Consider the following 13,809-nt stretch of genomic DNA (forward strand, 5'->3'; position numbering starts at 1 on the left):
GGAAGACTACACAAAAGAGTCTGGAAAAACAACCAACTGAAAAACCTCACAAAGATAAGCGTATACAGAGCCGTTGTCATACCCACACTCCTGTTCGGCTCCGAATCATGGGTCCTCTACCGGCACCACCTACGGCTCCTAGAACGCTTCCACCAGCGTTGTCTCCGCTCCATCCTCAACATCCATTGGAGCGCTTACACCCCTAACGTCGAAGTACTCGAGATGGCAGAGGTCGACAGCATCGAGTCCACGCTGCTGAAGATCCAGCTGCGCTGGATGGGTCACGTCTCCAGAATGGAGGACCATCGCCTTCCCAAGATCGTGTTATATGGCGAGCTCTCCACCGGCCACCGTGACAGAGGTGCACCAAAGAAAAGGTACAAGGACTGCCTAAAGAAATCTCTTGGTGCCTGCCACATTGACCACCGCCAGTGGGCTGATAACGCCTCAAACCGTGCATCTTGGCGCCTCACAGTTTGGCGGGCAGCAACCTCCTTTGAAGAAGACCGCAGAGCCCACCTCACTGACAAAAGGCAAAGGAGGAAAAACCCAACACCCAACCCCAACCAACCAATTTTCCCTTGCAACCGCTGCAATCGTGTCTGCCTGTCCCGCATCGGACTTGTCAGCCACAAACGAGCCTGCAGCTGACGTGGACTTTTTACCCCCCTCCATAAATCTTCGTCCGCGAAGCCAAGCCAAAGAAAAAAAAGAAAGATTATGTGTGTAGAGGTTTGCCTAGCATATTGACCCTGTTGTCCCATTTGCATCCCCGAAATAAATGTGTGCTTTGTACCTCAACTTTGGTCTGGTTCTTAATCTGTGGGTCCCATTCGAACCAGAAAACTACCACATGACCAGCTTTCAACAGTAACTGTAAAATGGATCAAAAGGCTTTCCCCTTTTATTTTCTACCTTATTTTTGTATTTCTTGTTACCCTTTTAAAAAGATATTTTGGGCACAAATTTCACATTATGATCCTCATCTGCAAATGTAGCAAAATTTTGTCCCTTTTTAAAAGTTTCACTTAGCTTTAATTTAAGACTTGGGTTTAAAGCATAATCATCTGTAAATTCTTCAGAATGTTTCCCAGTCTCCATTTCTCTCTCAAACTCCCTTTGTTTTCTGGCTTCCTCAGCTCTAAGTTTCTCCAACTCTACCTCAAACTGGTTTTGTTCTCTCTCAAATTCCTTTTGCTTTTCTGACTCCTCAAATTTTTTTAAAATTTCTCTCCTAATTCTCTCTTCCTCAAATCTATATTTTCCTAACTCCATCCATTACAACTTTAGATTAATATTAAACACCTCATTCTTCTTCCTCTTCTGCCCATCTGCAAAGATTGGTGATGCCCAAAAATTATCAAGTCACATTTTGAAAGTTTCACTAGGCCCACACTCAGTTTTGAGGTTTAAAACATAATCATCTGCAATTTTTGAAGATTTTAATCAATTCTCCACTTTCAAATCTACACAGATTGGCATTGACAAACATTTATCAAAACCCAGAGCTATTGTTTATCCTCACACACAAGTCTTTTAATTAGCTTTCAAAGAGATTTTTACTCGAACGAATCAAATATTAATTGATCAAATAAACTCTCATTAAGTTCCAATTTTTGGTATAATTGTGTACAAACCCCCAATTTTATTATGAACTAATAAAATCTTATTAGTACTAACAAAGGAACAGCAATGAAAATTCACCAAACACTGGTAAATTCAAAATATTTTTTATTGGACTATTAATAACATAACATTGTAATCTTCATCCTTTTGTCCCTCTGAATCGCTGGAAGATAATCCTGATTCAACATCTAGTTGAATCAATGGCTTGGTCTGACTAGCAACACTAATAACTACAGCCTTACTCAATTCAGCTGTTCTTCATAGGGGAACAGGTTGCTCAATTGTGTGCATGTGTGAACCTTTGTGTCTGTGTGATTATATTCAAACCATTATAGTTTAAACTTTATTCTGGAAAAGGTCCATTTTAATGTCCAGTTTCAAACATCTTATTGAATTTGAGGATCCTTTTAAATTGCAATTCAGAAGTATGAAGCACTATATTAAACATTATATCTTCAGATCTCTTCGAACTCACAAGTCTTGTTGAGCTGTCTTTCAAAGAGATAGTCTTCAAACTGGAGTGATCATCTTCTGGATACAAATAAGGCTGGTTCTCTTAAGAGTAGTCAAAAGTGGTCTTACTTATTTAAAAGCCACTTATGTTGTGTACCTCCTATGATAAGAATAATACAATACAGAACAGCCTCTCCCTCTCTTTCTAGAGATTACTGCTTCAATCCTGTCTTTTCACAGGAAGTTCAATCTTCAATGTCTTCAGTCTTCTCATTCAAAATGTCTCTCTGCCTTCAGTATATAATTCTCTGACATCATGTGACATAACATCACCACAGTTTTAGTTTCAATTCTGCAAAACCTCATGCCTTTCTTCAAAACCATATCCATAACAACTTCTGACCTCATCTCTGTTCCAAGTGGCTTAAGTGGTTTACAATTCTGGGAAGTCCGATAACCATAAGCAAAAACCTGTTTTTGTTTGAACAGGTGGGCTCCTTCAGTAGTTCTTCTCGAGTACTTGAATACTTCAGATTTTTAATAAAGCAAACACTCCCTTGTTCTTGAATAATTAAGACCCATTGCTGTTGCATTATGGTTCTGTTTTTCAGATGCTAGGACACCAACTAAACTCTTTCTCTTATAGCAATGGTGTTTCTGCAAATGTGCTGTGACCTGTGTGTGACCCTGTATCCAGCTCACAATTCCACCACTAGAAGTATTTTTATCTCTGTAACTTACTTTACTAAGAAATATATATTTTATAATTAAAGATTTTAACTTTAAAGATTAACACAAATCCATTGCACGACCCTTACAAACTTGATTGTCACTAATTGAATTTATCACTGCAGAAAAAAAATTAGCACAGTATCAGATTAATGTCACTGCATATTACATGATGCTGGTGTAACCCTTATATTTTTCTTTTTAAAAATAAAAACAAACATGCACCATGCAGCAGACATCAAAGCATTTATGCAGACATTAACTTTTAATTCACTACACTAGTAACCCACAAAAATGGATTAAAGCTGATGGTAGAAAGAATTCAAATTACATATGGCAGCTGGAGAGTTTAAATTCAGTTAATTAAATGTCTGGAAGAAAAAAAACTACTATTAACCACAAAATCATTGAAGCTGCTGTTATTTGGTTCATCACTGAAGACTCCAGCCTCACCACAATATGGATGACTTAAGTTCATTCCAAAATGCCTGAACAAGACACCCAAGTCCAGGAGAATTAGAGACAAGAAATAAAAGCTGGGCTTGCGGATGCTGTTCAAATTACAAGAATGAATAAACATAAACAAGGCCATCATCATCTGGGAGTCTGCTCTGTAGAACACTGAACTGGGTGTTGCTGAAGTCAGCTCAGAATCAAAGGCAAAAAAGGTAGAGGTGGCTGTGGAGGTGCCTTTGATGCAAAGGTGACCAAATAATTACCATATTTTCACTCATATAATGCACATGCAGAAAATCTTAAACTATGTATTCTCGTATAGTACAACATGCATATACAACGCGGGTGTAGTACATTACATTCCAACTCACGAGAGCAATTTGCATTTACTTAGGACAGGAGGCAAAATACATTCCATAGTCCCACTCTCTGCCACATTTAATCTCCTGTGAATTAGAACCCATTCAACTTCCCCCAGAGGTGTCAATTGCCCATTATATAGATGATATCCACCTGCTACACATTAATAAGCTTTGGAGAGGATTGAGAGGAAAGTGATGTAGTAGTTATTTGCAAGGATAGAAGGAATCAATTAAATAAATCAAAGACAGGCTTAAGATTTAAGCAGGATTTTAATTCTGTCATGAATTTTAAAAGCCTTATCTTGTTAAAGGTGGTGTGCAATTGAAAGATTTATGGTTTGATTTGATGTAATGAGGATAATTAAACTGATGTTATAGGGCAGAATCATCCTAATGTTGTCTCAGAGGCACTTGATATGTTAATCTCCTCCCTCAGGGAACAGGTCTGGGCAATTAACATTTATCAGGTGCTGTGCCCTAGCCAGAATATCCTGCTTCTCGGAATACCATGCCTCTCAGGCCAGAGGTATTCCTGAGACTATCAAGATCAAAATTTTGAATTTTGCCATTTTGTATGTACCCAATTCCCACATTCATCTGTAAATTGTATGCATGTTTCATTTTGCCGCTATAACTTTTCCATGCCCACTATAAATTGTGTGCATTGATTCATTGGCGTTATTACTTTCCCATGCCCACTATAGATTATACACGTTGTTTTGTTGCCACTACTACTTTCCCACACCCGCTATAAATTGTGTGCATTGTTTCAATGCCACTATTACCTTTCCCATGTTTGCTATAAATTATGCATGTTGTTTTCTTTCCACTATTACCTTCCCACACCCACTATAAATTGTGTGCAGTTTCATTGCTGCTATTACTTTCTCATGCCCTCTATAAATTGTGCACTTTATTTCAACATGCAAAAAAATTCTTCTATAATATGCATATTTATCTAATGCACGGGGTGGGGGGGGGGGTCAGTGCTTTACCTGGTTTGTACATTATATGCGTAAAAATATGGTACATACACGTATTTTCTCCCTGGTCATGTCACATTTTAGTTACTGCCAATCTCTTCATTGCACTTTGGAAAACAAAATTATTAGATATTAGCTATGGTTTGGACAGAACAGTAACTCTTTGTGTTATGTTTGCAATGTACTTTGCAAATTTGCACATAAAGTAAAGTAGCCTTTTCAAGCTATATTTGCCTATAGTTTATGGGCCCATTCCCTGTGAAGCAGTCCTTCAGTTGGTTTCTTCCGTGCTGCTCTCCTACCAATTACATAAAAAATAAAAAATATTTTATGATTTTAGTCTGTGGCAGCCCTTAAATTTGGTGTGGCCCCCATTGATAATGGTTGATATAAAGCACACAGAGAACATTAACTTACTTCTAGCTTCCCTTTTCTGAGCAGGACTCTGGTTCATGCTGTCTGGATTATGTGTACTTCTTTCAATACCAAGATGGTCGAAGAAATTGGGACTATCTTTATTCAGCTCTTCACCTGAGACATCATCTGTGCCTCCTCCGAGGAGTTTAACAGCAGCTAACTGGGAAAATCTAGATTTTACACATCAAGTGGTTAGTTTGCAGTGAATTAGTCCCAAAAAGAATAGAAATTCACCTAGTCATCTGCAGTAAACCTGTGTCTGACTACAAAATAAAGGTCATTATATATACATTTTTAGAATAAAGATGATGAATAGCTTGATAGATGCATAATAAGTTTTTATTTTGAGCTAGCTCTTCAAAATATTTAGGGATTTATTTTCACGAAATAAAAATCTGAGATGTGGGACAACTCTATTTATCTCCATATCAGGTTGAACTGACATTTCATAAGAGTAGTTTACTATGAATGCTTTTAAAATAGATTTGGTGATAAATCCACAAATAGTTCTATCTATATCAGAAGACTTGGAGGGGATGGCAATTTGCATCACATAAACAAAACCACTTAATGAACAGATCACTGTGTAACCTCAGCTGTTTCATCCATTGACTTCATCCAGGCCACCACATCTCATGGCGAGACCAACAGGCCATCGGCCAAGATTCCCAGTGCAAAACAACGAGCCTTAATTTTCCTGTCCGTGATGAGCTGTAAATGGCTATCTGGAGGGGAAATGGGGAAGGGTTTCCTCTGGAAACCAGTATAGTGCCCATTCTATCTGCCAGTACATTAAAAAAAATCTGGGGTGCAGAGCATAATTATGCTCAGCACAGTCACAATGGGGTAACACAGGACACCTTGGTGATCTAGCTACTGGAGCAGCTGCCTCACAACACCAGAGATTTGGTTCAATCCTGACCTCATGTGCTACCTGTGTGAAGTTTGCACATCCCTGCAATGGTTGAGTGGGTTTCCTCTGGGTGCTCCCACATCCCAAAGTCATCCAGGTTGGTTGGTAAATTTCCCCTACAATGTAGGTGGGAGGTGGGGGGCAGAAAGCTGATGAGATTGTAGAAAAAATTTTAAAAATTGATTAATGTAGTGTTAGTGCAAATAGTTGCTTAGAACACTGACTCAAGCTAGCCATTTCCATGCTGTACATGACTTATGACCATTGGTTTGACCAATATTGTCTCCACTGATCACATGTTGGGTAATAGTGAAAGCCTCACACATTTCCATTTCTGAATCCCAGTGTCATATTGCTCCCTTAAAATTTACTTGTTTAATGAAACGGAGGGACAACTCTCTTACAGTTTTATATTTTTTCTATATGGCACATTTTTTAGTTCTCCAGGAGTCTCATCAAGTAGCCATAGGTTTTCAGAGAAAACCGGTAATATGAGATTGACATGTCCAATCACATATAGCTTCATTTGTTTTTCTACTTTTTATTCCAAGGTATCGTCTCCAGAGCAAGCCACTTTGTACAAATGATAGTTTTCACTGAACAATTTTCACCTCCCTCTAATCTCTCCAAACTTTGATGAAAGGTCAGTGACCCAACATTAACTCTGTTTACTCCAAAAATGCTGCTGACCAGCTGAATGCATCCAGAACTTTGTGTCGTCATTACCTCTTTGCCACATCCATCGGTGTCTCTCCACCATCATTTGTGATATGGTGATCTCCTCCCATTTCTATAAGCCACTGCAGGCAGCCAAGGTGTCCTTGCCCAGCAGCTAAGAATCGTAAGCACAAATGTCAGCCACAAACATTTTAATCTAGCTGGTAAGGGAGGGGGGCGGGTGGAATTCAATTGTATGCAAGCTTGGCTATATTGCTTTCAACATAGTAGCTCTCTCATCCTTACTGCATTTTGGTACATCAACAGCAAAGCAACTTGAAGTTCACAATCTCCAGATGAGGACAGATTTTGAAAGAAATCAGGAAAAAGGTGGATTTAAAATAGGGTTGTATTTGCTGTTGCCTGGTGCTTATTTTAAAGCCATTTTCTAATGTAGCTGAAAAGATGCCTGATATACAAGCTAAAATATTGTGGTAATTATATGATACTGTCAGCTAAATCGGAATGATCCCAATAAACCTACTTACTGAGCAGCCCAGTGGTCCAAGCATTTATCATTGTAAATAATGGGAAATGCTGAAATTCTTCAAGGAGATAATGGCAAGACATTGAGAAAAATCACAAAGCAATCAAGCAGAGCCATCATGGTTTGGTGAAAGAAAATTTTGTTTGACAATTTTTCTAGACTTCTTCAGGGATGTTAAGAACCTACTGGTTCTCCCTGTTTGTTGTGTATTCAAATTTCCAAAAGGCACTTGATAAACTACAAAGGTAACTGCACAAGGTGAGATGCATAGTGTTGGGATCTCAAATATTTATAATCTACATTGATGACTTTGTATCAGTAGTAATCTGGCTACTGTACATTACATTCCTTCAACAAAGTTGGGTATTTACTGTGATAGATCCTTTCTCTCTTTAGCAAAATGATTATTTTAAATATGAATATTATTTAATGTTTTTTTCAAGGTATTTGAATGATTCTCTGCCTTGAATTAAATCGGAGAGTATCACAAGGAAGATAGGCGATTATCAAGTGGATGGAAGATTGCTGCTGATATGGTTGGAGGAGGCACAGTTGGCGTAGCAGTTGGCTCAGTGCCATTAACAACGCCAGCAACCAGGACTTGGGTTCGAATTCTGCGCTGTCTATAAGGAGTTTGCACGGTCACCCTATGTGTGTATGTATGGATTTTCCCCGGGGGCTCTGGTTTCCTCCCACCATTCGAAACATACCAGGGGTTGTCAGTTAATTGGGCAGCATGGGCTCGTGACCAAAAATGGCCTGTAACTTTACTGTATGTCTAAAAAAAAACATTTTAATTCTCTCACTTCCTCAATATTCCCACACAAGGAAAATCTAAAACAGCCCAATCTAAAAATTTTAAAGCGGCTGAAATTTCAGTCAGACCAGCTACAATTGTATTACATGGTGGAGTAAGATTGAAAGGTGAAGCAGTCATTCCTGCTGTCTTGAGAGAATGGAATCACTGTCATGGTTCTCTGATTGATATTGCTTTACTCACATTTTCAGATGAATTTATGCATTGGTCACATACTAATTCTCAGTACACTCTACTATATAATATATTTATGCACTTAAGCCTCAGTTAATTCGCAAAAAGTATTTTAGTAAAAAAAATGTGCAGAATTCTTTCAAGATTTTTCAATTGGGCAGTGAAGAAAGGTTTTATCAGTAATTGGCACCATGAAAAACTAAAAATATTTAAAAAATTCAAAACTAGCAATTTTGCTATACTGTAACACCATCCTTACTGCAAGAGGGATAGATGGGGCAGAATTTGTCAGGTGTGTCCAAGAATTCCTGACATAGTATGTGGACAAGCCAACTAGAAGAGAGCTCATACTGAGTCTAGTACAGGTTTGGTTCCAGAACTCCCATCGTAAGTATAAATTATTATATCGGGGACTACCTGTACAGGTAGTATTCTGCCTTGTACCCACACCTGCCAGGCGGTCGACGTCCCTCTCCGCTCCTGCCAGAAGGCTGATGTCCCTATCCTCTTCTGTCGGAAGGTCGACATCCTCGCTGCTGCTGGGAGGCCAAGGTGGCACTGGGTATCTCGGGGCAGCAGCGTCACCTAGCAAATCGATAGATCTCTCAAAGTAGCCTTGCATGTTGATAGGGTAGTTAAGAAGGCTTATGGTGCTCGATCTAAACTTTCTAATTTTCCCCAAGTTCCCAAAACCGATGTTCTGGATTTACTTTGATATAAAACTTCATTATGGCTGCTTGATAGCTACCATTTATGAAAATCTGATGGATCTAAAAATGGGTTCAGGAAATGCAATTAGGAGGGAATGGGAAAGAGATTTGAATTTCTCTATTTCAGATGAAGATTGGGATACTCTTGATTTGATTTTGTGCATGACATTGTCTATTGCAATTCAAAGTGATATATAGAATACACTGTTATCCCATTTTTATTCTGAAATGGATCCAATATGTGACAGATCTAGAATTCATGAGGCATCACTGGTTCATGTTTTGGGAGTGCCCAAAATTTAAAGGATTTGAGGATTATTTTTTCTAGACGGTTTCAGAGATTCTTAGGATCAAGACAGATCCTTGTTATTGTATTTCTTTGTTTGGCTATTCTCAAAAAGAAAATATTTCCTTGAACCTACCTCAAAGAACAGTTGCAGCTTTTTCTTTGTTGATATCCAGTCGAGCAATTGTGTTTAAATGGAAAGATAGTCTACCACCGACACAAGTGTTGGGTACAAGATATCATGTCTTGTTTGAGCTTGGAGAAAATTACATATACTATTAAAGAAACTATGATTCAATTTGACAAATTATGGGGTCCATTCATGGATTACTATCATAATTTGATTATACAGGCTTGAATGCTCTGGGTGCTATTTGCTCAATGCGTGGAGGCCAAAACTTTGTTCCTGGCTCATTTTCCCCTTTTACTTTGCTGTTGACCGTGTTTAGTGGGAGGGGTAGGATTAGTATGGGGGGGGGGGGGTTTCTTTTTCCATTTTTCTTCCCATGCTTTTTCTTTTTGCTTTCTTTTTCTTAATACATAGATTATTTTATATAGGTATCTTATCAGAATCATATTCTAATAATAGAATATGAACTGAAGCTCCTCTAATTAGTTTTTTTTTTAATTATTAATATGAACAATGTATATATTGCACTGCATAATTATCTTATGGTTCATATTCTGTATGTTAACGCATTAAGATTAATGACTACTTTTTGTTCTATTAATGACATGTAATATTTCAAATTAATAAAAATATATTAAAAAGAAAAGAAGCCTTATGATATGTTGGTCTTCATTAGTTGAGGATTGAGTTCAAGAGTTGTGAGATAGTTGCAGCTCACTTGGAACATTGTGTTTCATTCTGGTCACCTTATTACAGGAAGACTATGGGAGCTATGGAGAGGGTGCAGAGGAGATTGAACAGGACGTTGCTTGGTTTGGAAAACATGTTTTATGAGGCAAGGTTAACAGAGCTTTTCAATTTGGTGTGAAGGAAGATGAGAGGTGACTTTACAGTGCTCAACAAGATTATGAGATAGGGTGGCCATCCATCATCTTTTCCCAGAGCGAGAGTAGCTACTACCAGAAGACATCTGTACAAGGTGTGGGGAGGAAAGTTTATGGGAGATGTCAGTGGTTAGATTTATTTTGTAGAGTACTGGGTGCCTGGAATTCATTGCTGGGGTGGTGGTGGAAATTGGTACAATAGGGACATTTAAAAGACTCCTGCGCAAGCATGTGTATACAAGAAAAATAAAGGGTTATGGGTATGAGGATAGGAAGGTTTAGTTTGTTAAGTAGGTTTGTACAACATCATGGGCTGAAGACTGTACTTTGCTGTAACATACTCTGTTGAACCAATAACTCCATTTATAATGCCACTGAAAGCATATAAAACAGGACGTCAAGCGCTGAAGAGCTGGCTCTGAATGGGCAACTAAAGCGGCATCGTCTTCAAAGAGTAGTTCACGGACAAGTTGCTCTTGTGTCTTGGTGTGAGCTTGCAGGCGCCTCAGATAGAAGAGACTGCCATCCGTGCGGTTCCGGATGTAAACAGCGTCTTCATTGTTGAGGTCTTTCATGGCTTGTTTCAGCATCATGCTGAAGAAGATTGAAAAGAGGGTTGGTGAGAGAACACAGCCTTGCTTCACGCCATTGTTAATGGAGAAGGGTTCAGAGAGATCATTGCTGTATCTGACCCGACCTTGTTGGTTTTCATGCAGTTAGATAACCATGTTGAGGAACTTTGGGGGGCCTGGAAGTCAGCCTGAAGAAAACTGAGGTCCTCCATCAGCCAGCTCCACACCATGACTACCAGCCCCCCCACATCTCCATCGGGCACACAAAACTCAAAATGGTCAACCAGTTTACCTACCTCAGCTGCACCATTTCATCGGATGCAAGGATCGACAACGAGATAGACAACAGACTCGCCAAGGCAAATAGCGCCTTTGAAAGACTACACAAGAGTCTGGAAAACAACCAACTGAAAAACCTCACAAAGATTAGCGTATACAGAGCCGTTGTCATACCCACACTCCTGTTCGGCTCCGAATCATGGGTCCTCTACCGGCATCACCTACGGCTCCTAGAACGCTTCCACCAGCGTTGTCTCCGCTTCATCTCCAACATCGAAGTACTCGAGATGGCAGAGGCTGACAGCATCGAATCCACGCTGCTGAAGATCAAACTGCGCTGGGTAGGTCACGTCTCCAGAATGGAGGACCATCGCCTTCCCAAGATCGTGTTATATGGCGAGCTCTTCACTGGCCACCGAGACAGAAGAGCACCAAAGAAGAAGTACAAGGACTGCCTAAAGAAAGCTCTTGGTGCCTGCCACATTGACCACCGCCAGTGGGCTGATATCGCCTTAAACCGTGCATCTTGGTGCCTCACAGTTTGGCGGGCAGCAACCTCCTTTGAAAAAGACCGCAGAGCCCACCTCACTGACAAAAGACAAAGGAGGAAAAACTCAACACCCAACCCCAACCAACCAATTTTCCCTAGCAACCGCTGCAACCGTGTCTGCCTGTCCCGCATCGGACTTGTCAGCCACAAACGAGCCTGCAGCTGACGTGGACATTACCCCTCCATAAATCTTCGTCCGCGAAGCCAAGCCAAAGAAATAAAGCATATACCTTAAAATTAGCAAACAATCTATACCATTTCGGGAATGTTCAACACTAATAAGGTCTAATTAAATAGTAAATTCTTGCTTCTTGTTTCTGACCTCCAGAGCTCCAACCTGAGCTGAAACTCAGTGATGGCTTGTAATTAAAATCAACCCCACTCCCCCCCCCCCCAAAAATGTCCAAAACAGTTTGCAGGAGCATTTTTTTAAAATATATTAACACCAAAGAGGATGGTCAATGAAAGACTAAAATGAGCAGCTGGAGAATGTTTAGGAAGTGTTTTAAAAGATGTACAGAAAACTTGAAAGAGAACACCAGAGCTTGGGCTCTTTAAAGTTGAAGGCATAATTTCAACGCTCTTCTTGTCGTGACGTCAAGGAAATGTGCTTTGATGGACCCACTGCTATTTTTAAAAATTTGATGTGAGATTGCCGTCGCTGGGGAGGGAGAGCGATTGAAGAGGGAGAGGGGCCATCGGCAATCTGTACATGCATTCCAAATCACAACATAAGTTGCGAGGTGCCATCTCAGCCTCCCAGCAGCAGTGGGAACGTTGGCCTTCCGACAGGAGCGGATAGGGACATCAGCCTTCTGGCAGGAGCGGAGAAAGATGTCGGCCTCCTGGCAGGTGTGGGTGCAAGGCAGAATACTACCAATACAGGTAGACTCTGACTTACAATAATTTATATTTACAATGTGAGTTCTGGAACCAAATCTGTACTGGACTCAGTATAACCTCTCCTCTAGTTGGCTTGTCCACATACTATGTCAGGAATTCTTGGACACACCTGACAAATTCTGCCCCATCTATCCCTCTTGCAGTAAGGATGGTGTTACAGTATTGCAAAATTGCTAGTTTAAAATTTTTTTTATATTTTTAATTTTTCATGGTGCCAATTACTGATAAAGATTTTCTTCACTGCCCGATTGAAAAATCTTGAACGAATTCTACACTTTTTTTTAACTAGAATACTTTTTACTAATTAACACAAGGTTAAATTTGAGGATGTATAACTTTAGATGAGGATATGCATCTTTGAAGATCTATATAGGTTAAAGGTGGGGGGGGGCGGTGGGGGGAGAATACAGAGATAGAGCTTTATAAACAAGAGTTAGTGTTCTAAAAATCAATTAGGAACAGAAACAGGAAAAAGTAGACAGACCACTCAGTCCCACATACCTACCCCACTATTCAATAAGTTCAAAGCAGCTATTATCCTTTAACAATACCTTCCTACACTAATCACAAGATACAAAGGAGAAAAGTAAAATGCACAAGTTTATAGGAATGTATTTCTGGTGATTTTGCATTTGCTCTCAATACTATTTCTTCCTTAACAATATCCCCAAAATTCAAAAGTAAAACATTAAAGTCTGAAGACACCATGAATGAGGTAAAAACAATGCTGGAGAAACAGGTCAAACAGCATACTTTATATAGCAAAGATAAAGATACATACCAACATTTTGGGCTTGAGCCCTTTGTTAAGGTATGAGGAAAATGTAGGCATTTCATGAAGGGCCCCAAGCCCAAAATTCAAAATTGGAAAAGCAAGTGTTTTGAATCAGAGGGAAAATTTCCATTTCAACCAACCTCAGCCTTCTTCATATTATTTCATTGAACTGTGGGTAGTATGCAATTTAATATTTCAGTTGGCAGACCCCTTTGCCCATCAGCACTTAATATTTTGCTGACAACTGATGTTGTGAAAAGGAAGGTGGCTGACCTTTATGCATGGGTGTAGAACCTTTATCATCTCGTTCATTGATGTTTATCACTCCGGATTCCACTAGCTGTTGCAGTGTCTCAAGATCTCCTTTGAAAGCACTTACATGAGCTGGAAATGCAAGATCTAAGAATGACAAGAAATATGATTTTAAACATTTCAGAAAATTACAGGGTCCCCACATAACAATAACTTTTTGTTATAATTCGCTTTACACAGAATCAGTATACATCTTTGGCTTGGCTTCGCGGACGAAGATTTATGGAGGGGGTAAAAGTCCACGTCAGCTGCAGGCTCGATTGTGGCTGACAAG

General features: G+C 39.6%; 1 protein-coding gene and 1 long non-coding RNA gene across 14 annotated transcripts in view; one reads left to right on the forward strand and one right to left on the reverse strand.

Moving 5' to 3' along the window:
• LOC138739258 (ankyrin repeat domain-containing protein 42-like) overlaps positions 1-13,809 on the reverse strand; it is a 75,090-nt gene that overhangs the window by 31,252 nt on the left and 30,029 nt on the right. For 8 of the 9 annotated variants that reach the window (XM_069890969.1, XM_069890968.1, XM_069890970.1 and 5 more), the window contains 3 exons: positions 13,497-13,622; positions 6,666-6,771; positions 5,027-5,196 (listed from right to left, as the gene is read on the reverse strand). In XM_069890969.1, coding sequence (XP_069747070.1) covers positions 5,027-5,196; positions 6,666-6,771; positions 13,497-13,622 — 402 coding nt within the window. Of the gene's footprint in view, positions 1-3,111; positions 4,908-5,026; positions 5,197-6,665; positions 6,772-13,496; positions 13,623-13,809 lie in introns of those variants that run through there. The other variant, XM_069890974.1, reaches the window with a different exon arrangement.
• Positions 1-13,809, forward strand: part of LOC138739260 (uncharacterized) — a 36,827-nt gene that overhangs the window by 3,417 nt on the left and 19,601 nt on the right. The window contains exons 1-2 of one of the 5 annotated variants that reach the window (XR_011342133.1): positions 5,231-5,302; positions 7,587-7,798. This is a non-coding gene — a long non-coding RNA (uncharacterized lncRNA). Of the gene's footprint in view, positions 1-5,230; positions 5,303-5,917; positions 6,037-6,496; positions 6,583-7,586; positions 7,799-13,809 lie in introns of those variants that run through there. The other 4 variants (XR_011342130.1, XR_011342129.1, XR_011342132.1 and 1 more) reach the window with 4 other exon arrangements.

The sequence above is a fragment of the Narcine bancroftii genome, chromosome 7, assembly GCF_036971445.1.
Source record: "Narcine bancroftii isolate sNarBan1 chromosome 7, sNarBan1.hap1, whole genome shotgun sequence".
NCBI classification, from domain to species: Eukaryota; Metazoa; Chordata; class Chondrichthyes; order Torpediniformes; family Narcinidae; genus Narcine; species Narcine bancroftii.